This window comes from Quercus lobata, chromosome 5, assembly GCF_001633185.2.
Source record: "Quercus lobata isolate SW786 chromosome 5, ValleyOak3.0 Primary Assembly, whole genome shotgun sequence".
Lineage (NCBI taxonomy): Eukaryota > Viridiplantae > Streptophyta > Magnoliopsida > Fagales > Fagaceae > Quercus > Quercus lobata.
The window spans coordinates 4,264,973-4,285,104 of NC_044908.1; the positions used below are offsets into that span (position 1 = coordinate 4,264,973).

Here is a 20,132-nt window from a genome sequence, read left to right on the forward strand (position 1 = left end):
AAAACAAAAATAAGCCCAATCAACATATTTTACCCAAAACAAATAACCTGATCCTTTAAAAAGTTTTAAACAAAATAATTTTTCTTTATCCAATGCACACGCAACAAAGGCACAAAAAAAGAAAAAGAAAAAAATCCTCAGTAATTAAGCAGTAGAGTTAGAGGCTGGAGTGTGCAGTGAGCAATAGACTCACCCTCTTAATTCCAAGTCCTAACTTCATCCCTGTACTGGCTGTACACAGCTATTAGCCAATTTAGATCTAAATTCTGGCATTAAGTTGGATTGAAAACTACCTCAGTCCAATCACACCATTTAAAAGCAGTTTTGGTTATATACTTGAAATAGGAAATTGCTTGAACAGTGAATAGTCTCAAAGGTAAAAGTCTCTCTGTTATTGTGGTTTCACTGGCATGGAGAGCTCATATTTATCTTGTGTGAATTAATGAAGAAAATTAGACTGAGACTTAGAGGATGTGTTGCGCTCCAATTTTTTCTTCTGTTTTTAACTTTTTTACATTTTGTGGTAGCATTATTAGATCCTCATTCATGGCGTAATTAAAATCAAATAATTCTCCATTAGAGAAATTATTTAGTTCGACTCTAGAATATATTAGGCTAAATTAAAATACATTCTACTCCCACTATCATTTTGGTCCCTCTGTTTTTATTTTTAAAATTTGCAAGCACCAGCATCTATAATAATTTTATCTGTATAGCATGTATATATATTTTGGAATTTGTGAATTATATCTGTGTTGATATATAAATCTTTTATGAAATAATGTCAATTACTTTATTAACTGTGAAAGCCTGAGCCTGACCTTGCAGAGTGAACTATGAATGAATAATCAATAATGTACACAAATGTTATAGAGTTGCTGTTGAATGATGTACCCAAAGGACTCATGGGTTTCTCCTTTTGCGATGGGGAATGAATAATGATGCACCGTGCTGTACTTGAATATTCACCCAAATAATTCATGGGACCTAGCTATAACCTTTTAGAAACATAATTTAATCATAAAATCGAGGTTTTATCATAGGTTATCAAGGCAGATTGCAATAAGATTGATGATTAAAATCATAATGTGAGTTCCAATTAGCTCAACTAGTAAAGTTTTTGATGTTTGAATAAGAGATCTGGGGTTCAATCTTCACCTATACCAAAAATTGATTAGTGTCTTGATCTAATAATAAAGAGTTATTATCAGGAATGGACGTCATAGGTTGAAACTCTCTCCAAAAAAAAAAAAAAAATCATAATGTGGGTCATGTTAACTGATATTTCTATGGCACTTGTTAATGGGTTATTTTATAAAAGTTTTAATACTATTATATTTATGGAGAATATAAAAAAAATTGTAAAAAAAAAAAAATTAGTTATTTTTTTCTTTTCTCAAAAAAATTTATAAAATTTAAGGCATCTTTTAACTTTTTCCAATTAAACATAAACAATACTTATAGGTCCTTGAAAAGTGCAAAAAGTTAATGACATTTATACGGCTATACCAATGTGAAAGCTCGGATTTGTGCTAAAACATAAGAGCTTGTTCAGACCCCAAATTAAAAATTATGGCTAGATTGCTTTTACTCTAACTTAGACTAAGTGCGGAACAAGAGTATATAAGCGGAATGAACCGATAACACTACCCTAAACCATATTCATCCATCATCAATAATAAAATGAAAGCTTAGAGAGTAAGGAAGAGAGATGCAAACACAAGATAACACCGAGATGTGTTATCGAAGAGGAAACCGAAGAACTTGGCAAAAAACCTCTCTGCGATCCTCCAAGTCAAAATTGATCCACTAGAGAATAAAGTTGGAGTACACAACTCCAAGCCTAGTCTATCCGATGTACTTGAGCCCTTCAAACTCCTGCTACTAACTAACTTCTCGAAGTCTTGTCTTTTCTAACTTTCCGAATCTCGCAATTCAGCCTGATTGCATCTGCCAATGAATGACTCCTTCTAATGCTTCTCAGTAGCACCAAAATTTCACTTTACATTCAGTATGAGTGTGGTAAGTGTTTGGGCTAGTAATCTCTCAAAGGTATAGAGATGGAGAGGTAAGAGTTGAGAAAAACCACAAGGAAATGTGTAGATGATTGTGGGTGTAATAATCTCTAACTCTCAAGTGTGTTTTCTAGGGTTTTCTCTCTAAAAAGCACTCCTTATAATTTGTGGGTAATGAGGGTATATATAGTGTGTGTAAAGATATGGTAAAACAAAACATAACTTTTTGCCAAACAGAATGTTTTGTGAGTCCTTCACGGGTAGGCTTTACCCGTAAGACACTCGCAAAAAGTATAGCCTGACGCGACTCTTTATCTTCTAGTTATGTGCTTTACACGTGGCTCTTCTTGCGGGTATGCTTCTCGCGAGACAGTCACGAAATCCACTTGAATATTCTTTGAAACTTGAGTCTTCACCGATCTCTCACACTCATTCCTTACAATTAATCCCACATACATACAGGAAAAATGATTGAAGAAATTACAATCAAATTTGGTACGGAATTAAAGTTAACACAACATAGTTGGAAATCACAACTTTACACCATGCAATAATCCAAAAATAAAGGAAACAAATATGGAAAGAGAGAAAGAAGGAAAGAAAGACTAGCTTGATTTCTTAATATGGAATTATGGATGCTTGCCTTGGAAATAAGGTAAGCAAATTTTTTATTTTTTATTTTGATACCAACTGAAAAACATTTATACAACTAAAGGAGCAAACAAAGTTAAGCCTTACTGGGCTAGTTCACATTACAAAACGACCAGGATAGTTAGCAGCTATAGAAGCTATTTTAAAAACATTTGTCATGACTAGTCTAGGAACAAAAAGGACAAATATACATAAACTTTGCTGCTTTAACTGACAAAGGTCGATAGGAGAGCTTGATCTTGCCATGAGGGTTTGCTGGAAAAAATGCAGATCTGCACTAGCTTCTTGTGATTGCTAAGAATCAGGATTCTGCCAAGTCCTAGGTCTTTATCTTTGAAAATTGCTTCCACCATAGCTTCCTGGGTTGCCATTCAGATGGACTGCCTACCACTATTGGCTGCACCTCTGAAGATAGTAACCCTGTCCATAGTAGTAGCTTCAAAAGCAAAGCCATATCTCCTAGTTCTTCTATTTTTGCTAGTTGCCACTTTGATAAGAATCTGCCAGTTCTGGTGAGGGATTCTTTGCATGGTTTGCTTTGCACTTGGTCTGTTTTTCTGCATTTAGTGATGGTTAAAAGCTTTCTGATACCTACAAATAAGAGATTGGGAGATTAAAATAACATCAATAGGATTAGGAATCAGTCCATGATGTAGAACCATATTTCTATGGTTCCAAATTGACCAAAGAGTGGCGAAGATGGTTTGCAAGTAGATCATTCTGTTCTGCTCCAATTCTTTACTTGAAATAATGCATTGACTAAGCCACTGTTCAGCAGAGGTATACTACAGTTCAGAAGTTCTCAAACCAAGATTCGAGCCATGCCAAATGGCTCTTGCACAGATGGGGCTAGGATTGGAGCATTCTATTTAGTCCTTCACATCTTTTACATCTGTAAAGATTCCTCTAGTTGAATTACTTTATTTGTCCAATTCTCCCAACTTTTCAATCAATGTTGGGATCATGAAATACCATATTTGAATGGAAGGATTGAGATGGGTTAATGTCATTTATTAATTGAAAGATTGAGATTAGAATTAGATTTTTTTATTTCAAGAAAAACAAAATTAACAAAAAATCTTGACGATACTGGAAGGAAAGCACTTTGAGAGCAACTTGTTTACTTAAAAAGCTGAGGAGTTGCATGGAGCTTGTGGTCATGAGTATCAGTAATATTATTTTGGAAGCACTTTTATTGTTCTTCTTCTTCTTTCCCTGCTCTCTTCTTTCATTTATTTTTGAGAAACCCTTGTTGAGAAACTACTTGGACCATGGTACAAAAGCTGCGGGTACATAAAGCATGTGGTAGTGGTTTTTAATTATAGTAGTGGAGAATAGAGTAGTAGGAAGAAAAGAAACATGCATACTTTAGGGGGTGTTATTACACCCACTCAAACACACATTTTCAGTTTTTAAATAATATTAAACGCATTTCTATACAATTTTTTCACTCACATATTTCCACACACGTTTTCAAATAACAAAACACATGTACCAAACTTCCCCTTAATTTTTCTCCTTCTTCCTTTTTTTCTTTTTTCCTTTTTCATTTTTCCGTCATTACCTATTTTTAAAATTTCTACAGGGACCCTCTTCAAATTCTTTAAATTTAAGAAGGATTAAAATATACAGAAAGAAACTAATTCATGCATAGAAAAGAATCAATGAATACATTGTTCATGGATGTGAAAATTTAACAAGCAATCATTTACCTGCAAACAGGCTTTTGATAGCAATTCAATGGTAATCTAATTAGTAATTATATTTGGAATTTGCCAACAAAACTATTTCTCTCTTTCGATTGATCCAGTTTGGGGGCTGTAGGCTGTAGTTTGCTAGTCAACTCACTTTTCTTGGTTTAAATTCCACAAACTCCCCCCCCCCCCCCCCCCAAAATACAAACACCTTGGATAGAGACAATTTATTTTTTGTTTATATTCATCCAAAAAATATCTTATTCCACCCCTGTATTCATATTCGTATTCAAATGTAGTATTCAAGGACAGGTTGAAAGGTTTAGTTATGCTCCTACTTAGAGAACCATATGCCATTTTCACCAACTGCAAGAGATATAGATGATAAAGCTCTTAACAAAGGTGTCTTTTTTTCCCCTTATTTTGTATAAAATATTACATGCAAGTGTTTTCCTAATATGTTTTTTTGTTGGTGTACCAACTTTCTCTACATGGTACTAAATTTTACTTGAATAAAACCTTTAACAGGCACATAGAATCACAAATGCATGCATATTAATTCGATAACAAATTAGGTTGATGTTAATTTAACAACAAACCACTTCCATTATATTGGAATGCATTTCCTATCATAGATTATGGTTTTACATCACTTTATTATTTTAATGATTATTAATTTTTTTAGTTACGTTTACTAATTATGATTCGACATTCGGTCCATTTTGGTTTAATTAGTTTCAATCAGTCCAATTAAGTCTACTTTGGTCAATTTCAGTCCACTTTGGTTTAGTTTGGTCTAATTTGCTCAATTTTGGTCTATTCTGCCCACTTTGGTCTAGTTCAGTCTAACTCGATCTACTTCAATTCAGTCCACTTTGGTGTACTTACTTAAAAAGGTGAAAATACAAGTTTGGGTTGAGAGTTCTATATGTTATTGGAGTAATATCAATTATAATTATATGATAAGTTTTGATTATTATAAAAATCTCCTTAAGAGAATAATTAGAAATTTGAATGATAAATTTAAAACTTAAAAATTTTAGTTGTACTAAATGAAATTAGGAAAATATAATGCATAATAACAAGAGTTAGAAGAATATGGATTACATCAAAAATAAATAATATCAATCAAAAACACCAAAAATGATAAAATTATGTAATTGTAAAAATAGAGAGACAAAAATTACTTTTAGAAATTGTTTATTTTAGGGAGAATAGATTATGTACAATAAAATTTAAAGAATAAATTATATATTATATCACATCTTAAAATAAATTTATATTTCCGTGCATTGCATGGATAAGAATTCTTCCACAGGATACATGCTTCAACTCGTTAGTAATTAATGTTTATTAGACTATGCCACTTTGCTAAATCCTTTCTTAAACATACTACAACAAATCTGACTTTTTTCAAGGGTCAAAACCCTTGAAAAAGGTATTAAAAAACCTTGAGAAAAATTAGTTTAAGAGTCCAATTGACCCTTGATAACCTTCAAAACTTATACCGTCGAAAATGAAATTTTGAAGGCCTTCGTGATCCTCAAAACAAGTGCTCTATCTTATTTTGAGGGTCAATAGACCCTTAAATAACCTTTTACCAAGGTTAAAAGATTTGCATTTACAACCCTTGATAAATAAGGTTATTTAAGGGGTCTCTTGACCCTCAAAATAAGATTTTATTTTATTTAAAAAAAAAAACCATAATCATGCACAATATATATATATATTTCGAAGAAACTAAATATTTATGATAACTGAGTATAACTAACAGCATAGTTAACCAAGGAACAAAACAACAATAAATTTTAGTCATTTAAGAAGATATAAGTTGACTCATACAGTGGAACTCAAGAACATAACTAAGTAACGCCAACAAGAGAAATTACTCACACAGTGATGGTACCTGGTAGCATCAATATTCATGTGATCAAATGATCCATTAAATATAACCTGGGAAAGTGATAATTGTATTATAAAATAAAATAGAAATATTCCAATATCCAAAAACAGTGCAACTAAAAAGGAAAACAGATGGAAGAACTGAGGAAGGAAAAATGAAGAAACATACTTGAGCCATTATTTCATATGTAAGAACAAACTTTACAGGGCCACTAGTTTAATCAAACTTGCTATCGGGGGGCTTAAACCCGGCCTAGGAACAACCACCCGAAAAAGCAAAATCTTGAGAGACAGAAGAGTAGGTTCATGAACCGTTCATCAAGCAAGAGCCTGCTGATAGGAAATGAAATATTGTCAATCACTGTGTAACATAATAAATAGAAGAGGTACGACAGTCATGCTTTATGAAATCCTAGGTGTTTTGTCATTCCAAGTCCTGTTATAGAGTTCTTTCACGGCCTTCACTCACCTTCAACTTCAAGTCTTTCCAAGTGCTACAGGTTTTTAAGTCTTCTTAGTTATTAGTTACTAGTCTAAAGAAATAACCCTACATGGAAGCGTAAAAATGGTTGCACATGCGAGTATTGACCCATGATTACTGAAGGTGAACTCAAGTGTTGCATAAAATAGACCAGTTCAAAATGACTTCAAATGATAAAATTCTACTCAGTTTTTCATAACAATGACAAATTGGAACATAACTAAAATACTTTATTTGTCACCATCCCGTAACTAAAATAGACCATAGTTTTGTTGAACCATACTCAAATAAAGTTCAACAGCACTAGTTTATAATCTACTAGCCAACCATAACAAAGATAAATCTCAATGCAGCAAAAGATGTATAATTCACAACAACCTTATATAACAGCACTAATAGTGAAAAGACAAAAGAAATTATTACCCCAAATTGATGTCAACATTGTCACAAAAAGGTTCCACTCTCTTTGCAGCCTCTAACAAATGTCTGGATCATTTGCACAAAATTGGACAAACAATGGCCGATCCTCCTGCAATTAATAGCAAAGTTAAAAAAAAAAAAAAAAAAGAGTATAAATTTACGGAGGTAAATCAATAAAATATTAGTTTTAAATACCTTGCAAGTGGTAAATTCCTGGTCACAGTACCTTTCAGTCTCGGTGAAAATGCGAGAGTGCAACATAGGCGTATAAGCTGCCTCGGTAATGGCCAAGGACACCACTATATTGCCTAATACCACAACAGAAAACATAACTGATATTAGGACTATTATGTGTTCCATTCAAGTGGAATACCACCAAAACTTATCTTACACTGTTTGGCAAGCTTGAACCAAGACACAGAAAATTCTGAAGCATGATTTGTAATAAAATTGACATCAAGAGGCAGAAAATTCAAACATTGTATTAAACTTCTTGAACTCATTCTCTAGTAGGGAAGGTGTGACATTCAAAGGGGGGTCGTTTTTGTAGATGGAATAACCTTTGGCTGGCCATAAAATGCAAAGTATACATATTAACTAGATTAATACACCCATACAGAGTAAACAACAACAACCATGATGCAGATCATAATTGACAACCGATACAGAGTAAATTTTAGATTTACATAGATAAAAAGGGAAAAGGATAATTTTCCAAAATTTATGACACGACATGCCTCCAATAGTTTTTGTTGCTTGTGCCCCAAAGGTTTGAAGAAATTGTTATTTCATCACTATGATAATACATTCTCATAATCTAATCTAGACACTCTAGAACTCCCTCAAAACTAATTTTGGTGGTGCAATCTTCCATTCCAGAAAAATATGATATAGTACATACTTAAACTCAACCAGTAAATTACCTTATCTTTAGGAGTTTTTCCAATTGCATTGCATAGGATCTGTAGTGCAGCCTTGAGATTCAACTGACGGATCTCAAATTGAGTAGCTAAAAGCCATATTTTTGTGAAAGAGAATTTCTGATGATGAATGAGCTTCAGACTCTCCCTAGAAAAATTAACAGTAAATGATAGATAAAGGAACTTCCCAGATTAACGAAAAAGCTTATTCATTTCTATTGCAAAATTATAATTTAATATCATAAGTACAATCAAATAACTTAAGAAAACATGCACAATAACTTATAAAGAGAAACATAATGCATATAAATCTACTTGCACTGAAATAGCTTACGCAACTGTATTATCCGATTTGAATTGTCTCCTTAATGAGAAATCAATGTATCCATTGGGGAAACCTATATTACAGCTGATCCTTAATGAGAAATAGATTTGATTCCAACTAAGTAGTACCTGCTCCCATCTAGAAACCAATGGATTGACTCAAATGAATTAAACAGGACTTCATTCAGCGCAAATCACCAGTGCAATATGGTAGAGTGAAAAACTTGAGTTGCACATTATATATTACAATAGACATGATAGATATTGTACTTTTTAAATTCCTAGCCCAATATGAATTCTTACTACTATAACACAAGCAGTAATAGATATTGTACTTTTTAAATTCCTAGCCCAATATGAATTCTTACTACTATAACACAAGCAGTAAGTTATTATTCCTCTCCCAATGCTTCTTAGTCCTTTATGATCAATCAAGCGAATGGCCTTCAAGTCCCACAGGTTCTTTTTGCATAAATGGTTTGAACCTCCACATGAAAAAGGCATTGCAAACACAATCAAAGACATTACTAATAGCACATTGGCAATACAAAGCACACGAATTCTCACATCAAGTCACTGATGTATAAATAACATCAATCTAATCTGAAGAATTTGGCTATAAAGAACAGTACCAAAAGATCTTTTTATCATCCTTAAGATTCAAAATTCACAATCTAAAGCCTTGAATACTTCCATTCTGAACTATCATTAAAACCCAAAATCATCATCGAGTGAGTAGATCTGAATAATGCAATAAATCCTTAGCTATAGAAATTCAAGATCTAGATCAAATTCCAGGACTTAATCTTTCCACATAGAACCTAAAAATTCAAGCTTTACTTACTATTTTTCATCCAAAATCCAAATAGCAAAATCAACCAATAATTTAAGCTCAAATCAAACTAGAATGTACAAGATAACCGAGTTCAAAATCCAGCACAAATTAACAATTTAAGCTAGAAATTTAAGCAATTGAATATATACACACACACAAAGCCAATTCAATCCCAAAATCCTCTCCAATACATCATTCTTTTCCTACAATTTTTAGACAACCAAACAGATTCTCGAATGAATCAAAGAAATTCAATAGAACTCAAATTTCAGCACAAGTTAACGGTTAGGGATTCGAGCTAGAAAATTTACCAATTGAAAACACCAACAATAAAATTATAAAAAATGAAAAAAAAAAAAAAAAACTAAAAATTTTCAACAATAAAAATCTCAACAAAACCGATACAATATAAACTCATTTATTTTCCTACGATTGCACATTAATTAGCATTTATTTCCACGGTGTTTTGTGAACCCTTGAAAAATGTGGGTCGAAACAAATCAAGTTTCTTGTAGTGATACTACATCCTCTAATACCATATCAAATTCTCACAAAGACAATTGGAAGAAATTTCCTCACATTCATCAATTAATTGCACTGCAATACTAACCCTATTTATGTTTACAAGTAAAACAGAGCAAAAAAAAAAAAAAAAACAGATGTAACTAAGCTAATCTCTCTCGTATTTGCTAACAAAATTGACTCGTTTAACACACGTGTATAGTAAATCACGTGCTTACCACGTGTGATGGAGATAATCACTTAAACTACAAGAGCTTTGTGATATGTGAACTAAAACGATTGCCGTTTAGACAGAAAACTTCATTCTGCAGATTATAGCTCCTGCAGCTTCTTCTCATGTGAATAGAACGTGAGTGTGAAGGTTGGTTTTCTTTGCTGTCAATTGCATTATTTTGTGAAAATTTTGTGTTGCCGTGTATTGAGAAATAAAAATCTGCTGCTGTGTACATTGTGGAAATCACTTTCTGTGTGTTTAGTGATCATATGTGACTGAAAATGAATGACAGAGCATGTGTGAATGACATGAAATTTTTATAATAAAGTTTACCAAATAATTATAATAAAAGCTTGTTGACTTGGGCTGGGCTTTCATTAGGCATGGGCATGGACTACATGTGTTGATTGGGCCTTCCAGAAAGGTTTTGTTAACTATTATTGCTTAGGTTTCAGTACTAGGATATCTGGGCTATAGCTTTTTCTAATTATTTTTTTTGATTGGGCTGGATATGGTTAAAGGATTTTTTTTAATGGGTTGGGCCGAAAGAAAGGCTTGGGTTTTAAGATTCGGCTTGTTCTGACTTTTATGAAAGGGCAAGTGTTGTAGGACTGCTGCTTGGAATCCAGAAGTTAAGGGAGGCCAATACTAACAAATCATGTTGAAACTGCCAAATCAATTGTGTTGAAACTGGAAAATTCTTAGGCTGCCAAATCAATCTAGAAGTTAAGCTGCATCTTATTATTCAAGAAGTTACATCAGAGTCCACCACTGAGAGAGAAACAGATACATTCTTCGGAAAGAGTTAAAATACAAATAACAACAAAGGAACCAAACATTTGGGAGAACTTCTTATCAACCAAGTCTCCAAATTTATTCAATTAATCAGCACAAGCACACCACTTATTGAACGCAAGAACCGAAATAAAGTGACATGTGAAAGAAAAACAAGTATCCTCATGGTGATCCAAATAGAAGATTAACATAATCATCCACCAACAACTCTCTTGCTTTTGCCCAATGCCACATCAACACAAAGGGGCAGATGATAATGAAATCTATTACAAGTCCAAGTGTAAAAATCTTCAGCATTTGTTTGAAGGAAAGCTAAATTAAAAGTAACAAAATTGAAAAGAAAGACATACCTAGAATACACAAATGCTTCAGTCACGTTTCACTCAGCTCAGGCTGCTAGTGGCCTCCTGTGATCGTGGGAGGGTAGCCAGTGCCTCCAAAAATTTGGAACATATCATTCTTTACTTGTGAGGTGAAATTGTCTTCCATATTTGGCAACTTCAATTCTCGGAGACTCGTTAAGTGCTTCAAACCGTTGAAGACCATTAAACTTTTGCAGCCCCTGATCTCTAGCTCCCTAAGTTTTTGCATTGCTTCTTCCTCTACCTTCAGCTTTTCTAGGTTCTTTAGATTCCAAAGTCTCAAAACTTGAAGTTCGGAAAAGCTCTTCTTAATGAAAAGCATCTGTTTTCCTTCGTAAGAGTCAGAGTAGAAACAGAGTGATTTAAGACTGGAGAGACTCCCCAAAATTTGCATTGGGTCATCCTTAAGCCCCGAGGCAGACAACGTAAGGTCAGACAGATGAAATTCAGAAGCCCTGGCAAATAGGTTTTTGATGGATTGAATCTCTAGTTTTCCAAACAAATATAGGGTGGAGAGATTTTTAAGCCCTGACAATCCCTCCAAGTGAAGATCCTGAGCACCACCGTTCTCGTCAACTGATCTCAATCTCAAAGATTTGAGGTATTTCAGACCTTTCACCCAGTGGGCCAATTCTTCTTGCTGAGGCAACTCCAGCTGGAACGCTAGTCCTAGCTTTGTAAGGTTGTTTAGCTTGTTCAGCCCATTCTTTATAGCATTGAAATCATCCAAGAATAAACCCCACAATGTTTTCAGATTCTTCAGGGAACTGCTCCTTGGTTGAGACACAAACTTACTTCGATGACTCTCGTTCAAGTATAGGTGTTGAAGTTTCTGCAACTTCCATATGGACTTGGGCAGAGTTCTGACATAAGTATACTTCACATCGAGGGTTTGGAGGTTCAGTAAGTTGCCTATGGATGATGTAATTTCCTCCAGGTAAGTCCACCTTAACCCTAAATACATCAGCTGAACTAATTTTCCGATGGTGTTGGGCAATTGAGGTCTAAATACATGTTCAAGATCAAGAACCTTTAAACTGTGGAAGCACCCACTTGCAATGCCTTTACGAAGAAACTTACCTACATCTTCTCCAGGGTTATTTACTTCTCTAGTGTCAAATGAGAGATAGGAGATGAGACCTCTGTAACTTTGCTGAAATTTTGGTGAATTACTACCCTTAATATGAATATCATTATAAATTTCAGACTTTTGGTCAAGGAGATCAACAAGATGATCCTGTGAAATCTTACTTTCAAACAAGAACTGTTCTTCGAGAGCACTGGGCAGACGACATGTCTTTACTTTCCCTTTAATAAATTCAACTGCTTGAATTAAGTTGAGATCAATCAACACTGACAAATAATCCATTGCAACTAGTTTCGTGGTTTTATTCTTGTCACGACCTTCTTCCCCCAACCCCAACCCTTCTGCAATTGACAAAGCGACCAATCTCCTTGCAGGAATTTCATAGTCTCTAGGAAAGAGACTAAAGAAGAAAGCAAAAAATTTTCTCAGATTGTCAAGCAAATCATTTTTACCTTCATGGTCAGACCAATCATTAATTTCTATTTGACGACTCTGAAGCCAATTTTTGAGTGTGATACGACCTTCAATTTTCAGGTATTTGAGCCATGGTTCCTGAGCCGGAGTGATGCTCTTGGGCCATTCTTGCAACTTATCATCTTCCGTTGCAACTTATGCTCTTGGGCCTTAAGTCACAAACCTTATTCTTCCACTCTCTCCTTCTGTTCTCTTCCTCCTGTGATCCATTAATATCGGGTTCCGAGACCTGCTTTGCCACATCTTTAAAAATGGCATCGTAATCGTTGGTCTTTAGATCAGTTAGAGTCACCCAAGCACGTGCCGGAAAATGTTCCAAAATATCACTGTGGCGATATATATTCTTTGCCAGGGTGGTCTTACCGATACCCTTCATTCCCACAACGCAGACGACATGTTTATTTCCAGTTATCAGTTGTGAGGCCACTGTCTGTATGTCTTCATCCAAACCGACTACTCCCATGTCAAACTTGTATGCCTTTGTAGTTTCTTCAATAATTTCCAAAGCTCCCTTAATTTTGTCAAACTTCTCATGAAGTTTCTTCGCGGGACTTCTCCACCATTTACAGATGCAACTCAGCTCATCTGAATTCTTTTCATATTTTTCTAAATAATACTTTGTTTTTTCAGTCAAATTTTTTATTTGCTTCAACTTTTCCTCTTCTGTTGAACTTTTTATGCCTTCTTCTTTTTCTGCAGCTTCACCGTGGACGTTGGTAAACGTCGTGCATAAAGCTTGGAGCCTTTCAAGAGACTCCATTTTGAGTGATTTCTCATACGTCTTCTTGAGTTTCTCTAATTCATTATTAAAATTACCTCTGCCATTTTCTGAGATCTGCACATTATTGGATGCCTGCTCTTGTGAGGTTTCAGATACGGATTGTAATGGGTCTGTTTCTCTTCTGGTGGAGTATCTTTTAAATTGAATACCGAACCTCTCCTTTCTCTCGAGGAATTTCTCGAACCCTGTGTTAATGCGTTTCATCTCCTCTTTAAGCTCTGTCCTTGCTTTCTGATTACTAAAATATGAGAGCATCCACTTCCATTTTCTGGTATTCTTTATAAACTTATCGATAGCATGCTGAGCTTTATTAATGATCTCTTTCGCTTCCTCCAACCAGGCCTTCTCCGTTTTAGTTTCAAGACCAGAACTTTGTAAATCGATCAGGAAAGCACGGAATGGTGCCCAATACAATGTGAACGACTGTATTTCAGCTTTGATATCACCAGGTAAATCTGAAGTGCCAGCAATGGGTTCGTCTTTGTCTTCCTTTTTCACTTCAGGGATGAGATTGTCTACTTTCTGCACACCAGCAATGAGATCCTCAACGAATTTTTTGTCTTCTTTTTGCACAAGAGCCTGCCGTTCATCATCAATAGGTCTGACCTGCAAGTTTCTGATCTTGTCCTTTAACTTGTCCAAATTTCGGTGGATTTTTTCGGCTTCATCTACCATTTGCCTGAGTTTTTGGTCTTCATCCTTGCTTTTATAACTTTTATCATTGAATTCAGCACTATTAGGGAGATCCTCCATACTTTTTTCATACCAGTCTGCCACAGATTTTTGTAGTTGTGCAGTCATTTCCTGCTGGTGTTCATTGTTTTGCCAGAGCACATTGGCTTTGTTATTCATTTGAGAACCTGACTTCAAAACGTTGTCCACGTCTTTTTGAAAACTACGCAGCAACTCCCAATCTTTTTTATTCGACTCATGGTCGATGTCTGATTTTTTTTTTCTCCGACGGCAATAGCAGTAAATGCTTAGGCTGATGGCGAAGATAAGAATGAAATTGAAAAGGACGTAAGTCAGGATATACAAGATTTTATAGAGAATGGTAGTACCTAAAGTTGCCATCGCGGTTGCGATTTTATAGAGAATGGTAGTACCTAAAGTTGCCATCGTGTTTGTGTATTATATTAAAAAAAGTGATCAGTGAGACAACTGAATCAAGAAGAATTGAGAGGTTGAAATATAAGTCGGAAATGAAGCTCTGGTGAACAAAGAGGATGTGAGAAGATGAAACGCTTGGGAAATGGGATTGTCGCATCTATATGGAGTACTTTCATTTGCAACTGAGTTACAGTAGACTACTATTTATGGCAATTTACTGTAACTCTTTCTCCGGACTCTCTTTTCTCTCTCTTCCTTCTCATTTTCTTCTCTCATTCATTGGTTTTTCTCCTCTCTCTTTTTTCATTCTTTCTCACTAGTTCTCTCTATTTCTTCCTCTCTCCAGCCCTCTCGCCCTTGCCGTCTCTTGCTTGTCCCTCTCTCTCTCTCACCATTTTCCCATGGATGTGAGTCACTATGGGTCACCTGGTCACGGTGGGTTGTGGGTCACAATTTGGTGGTAGGTGAAATTTTGTGATGGCTAGGTTTGTGTTTGTGATGGTGGTTGTTTTTTGATTTGTGATTTGGTGGCTGGGTTTTGTGATGGCTGGGTTTTGGTGTTTGTTTTGTGATTGGTTGTTTGATGGGTGGGTTTTATGATTTGGTGGTTGTTTTGTAGTGGTGGTGGCTAGTGGTGGGTTGATTTTGAGTTGGGGTTTAAGGTTGTAGCAATTGGGTTGGTGATGTTGGTTATGGGTGGTGGTGATTGGTGGCAGTGGATGTGGGCAGTGGATTTGTGGGTAGTCAAATATGTGAGATTGAGAATATAAATAAAATAAAATAAATTATTTTAATAAAATTATAAAAAAATATAAAACCTTTGATATTGGTATTGTGCATATTATAAAGTGAATTGTTAAAATAAATAAAATAAATTTTTGAGACGTTAAATACTAATTTTTGTAAAAAAGGTTTTTGATTGTGGAAGCTTTTAGTATTTTGAGTTTTACCATGTTTAAGTGATATGTGTTGTTTGGTATGAACTTTTAGGATTATTTTAATCTTTTATTGTAGCTAAATAGTTGATAACCTCTAGCCCTCGTAGCAATCTTTAGACTCTAGTCTTTTATCATTATTTAACTGCCATATTTATGTAGGGATTCAACACTTATCCGTAACAATCGGGAATGAATCTTTTCATTCCAAATTTTCGCATATTTTATTGTACATTTGAGAATCAGATGGCAGGCGTGAGTTTTTTTAATTGTTACGTACATGTGTACTGTACGGGTATGTCACACGTATTTACCAACTAGGTCTTGTAGCTACAATTCTTCATCGTACTCCAGCCACTATATCAGATTGTTAACCACCTGTTGGTGGGTTTGGTTCTAGCTAGGGATGAAGCTAGTATTTCAGTCGAATAGCAAAATTAAAATACAATATTAAAAGTGAAATTAATCAGGAAAGATTGATCAATAATAATAACAAAATAAATAAATAAAATTGTACAAATATGTATATGTTTAATATCATTGAAATAAATAAACAAAAGTAACTAATTCATAGTTACTATATTTATTTATTAATGTTTGAATTCGAACTCCAAATCATTTTTTTTTTTTGGTAACATAAGACTTTATGAGTTAAGGTGATTAGAACCCACACAACATCAAGTGGAGGTCTTTTTTAATACTTTAAAAAAAAAATATGGGACCCACTATTTAAATTGCCATGAGAAAAGAAAATAAATTGGGACAAGCAATAAAAGAAAATGCTAAAGCTACTCCAAATTTACTATAAAAAAAAAAAATTGCAAATTGAAGGAGTAAAAATGTGAATAACTAGTGTTAAACAATATAATAGATAAATGTTTGAATTGATTTTTTGTGATTCACATGCCAGTTTGTAAGACATACAGAGCAAAAAATTTGTAATACTCAACAAGAAAAATACCAAGAAAAGTAACATGAATATGAAATTGGTGAAAATAATGATAGAAAAAAAAATTAGCTAAATATTTGAAAATGTGGTACAAGACAAAAGCTACTTATAAGAATATTGAGTTTGAAAAAGGTGATACGTTTCATGATTAACTGAAACTTTGTACGTTATAGGTGTACATTGAACTAGCAATGTAATTGTATGATCGGGGTGCTCAAATTTTTTTTTGGGGGGGGGGGGGGGGGGGAAATTTATATATATATATATATATATATATATATATATTGGCCAAGTCAAGGGGTTCATTTGAGTCCCTTGTGCTAAAGGTGACACCACCCTTGAAGTTAGGCATGCATGGATTTGAAAGTTCAGTTATGTGTAAAGAATGTGTTAGGTAACCCACAACTCTAGATAAAATTTAATTACAAAATTTGTTGTAGTTTATGTGTACAACTTCTTTTAAAAGAAAACTATTGATCTTTAATTTTTCAGAAATTTTACAAGTATGGAGGATATAAGAAGAAAATATAATTCAGTGGTAGATTTTTCAAATTCACCTTTAATAAAAAAAAAAAAAAATTGTTGAATAAGGTTCTAGCCTTAAGGACAAAGCTAGACAATAAACTTGGTTGTATTTTAAGGCTTTAATTTCAATAAATAAAATTTTTTTTTTATTGCATTTCAATTTTTTAAAAATCCACTATTGGATTACACTTTTTTTTTTTTTTTTGGGTCTTATATCCTCCATTCTTTCAAATTTTCTAGAATATTAGAGATCAATAGTTATGTCATTAATCAAATGTTTATATTTCAATTTTTTGTGCTTTAAAATTATGCATAAAAAAATAAGATTTTGGATTGAATGTTAAATAACATTCAATTGGCTCAAAATTGACATATGTGTTAAGAACATATAAAATGTTCAGTCTAGTGGTTAGGTTTTCAAAATATGTAATTATATTAATTTTTTTTATGGTTGTTGTAAGGACCTGATTTGAACTCCTAACCCAAAAGGTATATGGACTTAGGCCCAAAAAGCCCAAAACAATGAATTTGTAGAGAGTGGGTTGAAAAAACTAGGTTTTAATGGTTTAAACCAATACTAAGGTAGATTGAAATGACAAAAGAATGAAAACGGACAGGGTTTATGTTGAAGAAGAACGTCCTTGGCAGTATCCGAGGAGCACAACTCTTATATATTGCTCTTAGGTTTGATTACAAGATTTGTTCCTGATTGCTACTGTATTTTCCTTTTTCTTTCTCGATCCTTTCTTCATGGGGGTCTCTTATATTATATAGCTCTCTCTTTGGACCATCTTAACCTTACACTTGTTGACCATTTAAGACCTTACTTGAGTGTCTGTCCCATCAGACACCCTCTTTGATTTTCTATGAGTTATGATAGGCAAGACAGCATTGTTCAAGATTCTTCTCTACATAAATGTGGTCAGAAAAGTAGCTGCAGTGCATTCAATACGGTAGTAGCAGTTTTTCCTTAGATATTTTTGAGTTCTCATCACCTTTATACATGTATGATGTATGTCCTTATCGCTAGAACTTCCTGAAAGGTCACCTTGGTTGTTGGAATATAGATTTCAGCTGTATTATCATTTCCGAGGAGATATTCTTCCTCGGACTACCCTCCCATTTGTATTTTGCTCATCAAGTCCTAGGTCTAAACCATTCATTACTATTTGTTCGTCCTCGAACTACTCATGCTCTAGGCCAAGACCTAATATATGATTTGGGCCCAAGGCCAAGGGCCCCAAATTGACTTTGACATGCCAATTTATTTGTGTTAATCTAAAATGACTTACTTAACACAACCCGTTTAACTCGTATATCAAATAAATATTTATTTTATTTTAGATTTGTTAAATATCTTTTATTTCCAACATATATATATATATATATATATATATATATTTATATATATTTTTAAGTGAGTAATTACAAAAATTTACAAAGGATATAATTGGAAATTAAAACTTTACAAACCCTAGAACTACTAATATATATATATTTTTTTTTCGGGCATAGAACTTACATAAAATGGAATTGGATGAGCTTGTGAAAGATTTTATGAATTTGGACATCAACAAAGAATATATGGATGATAATCGTGGTCATAATCAGGATTAGTTTACTGTTTACTCAAATTCTTTCAATATTGATACTTAGCATTAAACTTTGTTATTTTGAATTTGGGTTGAAGTGTATACACTTCTTTTGGAGTGTAAAGAACTTATTTCTAGATGAATGTTATATTTTTGTTAAACTATATTATTTTAAATGTGGGTTGAAAAGTTGAAGTGTATGCACTGCTTTTTGAGATGTAAAAAAATTATTTCTAGATGGGTGCTATATTTGAAATTATGTAGGTTGAAATGAGTTGTGTTATATTCATTTCAACCTAACACGATTAGTTTATTAAGCGTGTCAAATGGGTTGGGTCAGGTCAACTCACCTTATTAACAGATCGGATTAGGATTGAAGGATCATGACACGATTATTAAATGAGTCGGGTTAGAATTGAGCCATTTAGTTGAATACCCCTATTTTGACATAATACAAACCTGACACGCTAACCCGAATTGACACCCCTATCGTATACCTGTTTTTTTATTAAGGCACATTTAGGGGAATTGATAGGATTGTATAAATTTTTGACATCCCTGGCAACTGGCATGTGTTATCATTAAAGACTTCATTCCAGCCAAAAATAATAATAATAAAAATTATAGACCTCAAAAGCACCAGCATGAACAATCGTATCAGAAATATCAAAAAATAAAATAGAACAGAGACAGACTACAAGCACCAGATTTAGCATTTTTGCTGAATAACAACTAATATCTAAACAATCGTATCAGAAATTCTTTTTTGTCAATACTTATTCTTAGCGAACCGAAAAAGAGGTTTGTTTATGCTTTCTATCCTTTATTTATGCATTAAAAGCCACACAATTTAGTCACTGCCAATTCAATTTAACCTTTGCATTGCCCTCTGAAATTTGAAACTGTTGAGTTATGCCAAAATGAGCCATAAGAAGCCAGACGTGAGTGAGCAACTCTCCACCTCGCCTAAGCTGTTGAGCATGATCCGTCTATCCACACTGACATGCTGCATAAGATAGCATTTCCACCCAGACTTGAAGCACCAATTTCCACTTTGTTTCCTTCTTAGGAGGGTTTTTCAGGGATTGCAAAGATTTAGCCAGCCTACAAGCATCAAATAAAACTGACTTGCTTCTGTCTCCTTTCACATTAGATGGAGGAATTTTAGTTTTCACTGCCTTTAACTTTGAGCAAGCTTGGGATTCATTCTTTATGGATATCCTTTCCTTGCAAAATCCATGGAGCTCAGCACATGTGTCTCTGACCCTAGTCTCCCCAATCCCATTGGGCAGCATGAATGGGCACATAACAAGAAGATACATCATATAGTCCGATAACAGCTTGCTCGCTTTACAATATGGATCACAAACAGATAACGGATTCTCATCCCTATCCCAATAATAGCACAAATCTGTTGCAATGTGCCAAAGAAGAATGCTTTGATCAAATTCTTCCTCTACACTTCTTTTCAGTATGATAAAATTTCCATCTCCCATTTCAGCACGAAGTGTATATGCCTTTTCTTCAATCACCCTATCACCCCT

General features: G+C 34.0%; 1 protein-coding gene across 1 annotated transcript; it reads right to left on the reverse strand.

Moving 5' to 3' along the window:
• Positions 1–2,741: 2,741 nt before the first annotated feature.
• Positions 2,742–14,551, reverse strand: LOC115989812 (disease resistance protein RPM1-like). The gene is made up of 9 exons (XM_031113690.1): positions 13,350–14,551; positions 12,827–13,247; positions 11,124–12,714; positions 8,087–8,231; positions 7,359–7,471; positions 7,167–7,272; positions 6,432–6,592; positions 6,267–6,313; positions 2,742–3,257 (listed from the first exon to the last, which is right to left on the reverse strand). The coding sequence occupies exons 1-3, from the start codon at positions 14,549–14,551 to the stop codon at positions 11,170–11,172; spliced, it is 3,168 nt and encodes a 1,055-aa protein (XP_030969550.1). The 3' UTR covers positions 2,742–3,257; positions 6,267–6,313; positions 6,432–6,592; positions 7,167–7,272; positions 7,359–7,471; positions 8,087–8,231; positions 11,124–11,169.
• Positions 14,552–20,132: the final 5,581 nt, after the last annotated feature.

Coding starts and splice junctions, on each gene's coding strand:
- LOC115989812 (XM_031113690.1), bottom strand. CDS start 14,551: ATGGCAACTTTAGGTACTACCATTCTCTATAAAATCTTGTATATCCTG. Junction 13,248..13,349: donor AGTTCAACAGAAGAGGAAAA/GTTGAAGCAAAT, acceptor ATGGTGGAGAAG/TCCCGCGAAGAAACTTCATG. Junction 12,715..12,826: donor GGCCCAAGAGCATAAGTTGC/AACGGAAGATGA, acceptor AATTGGCTTCAG/AGTCGTCAAATAGAAATTAA.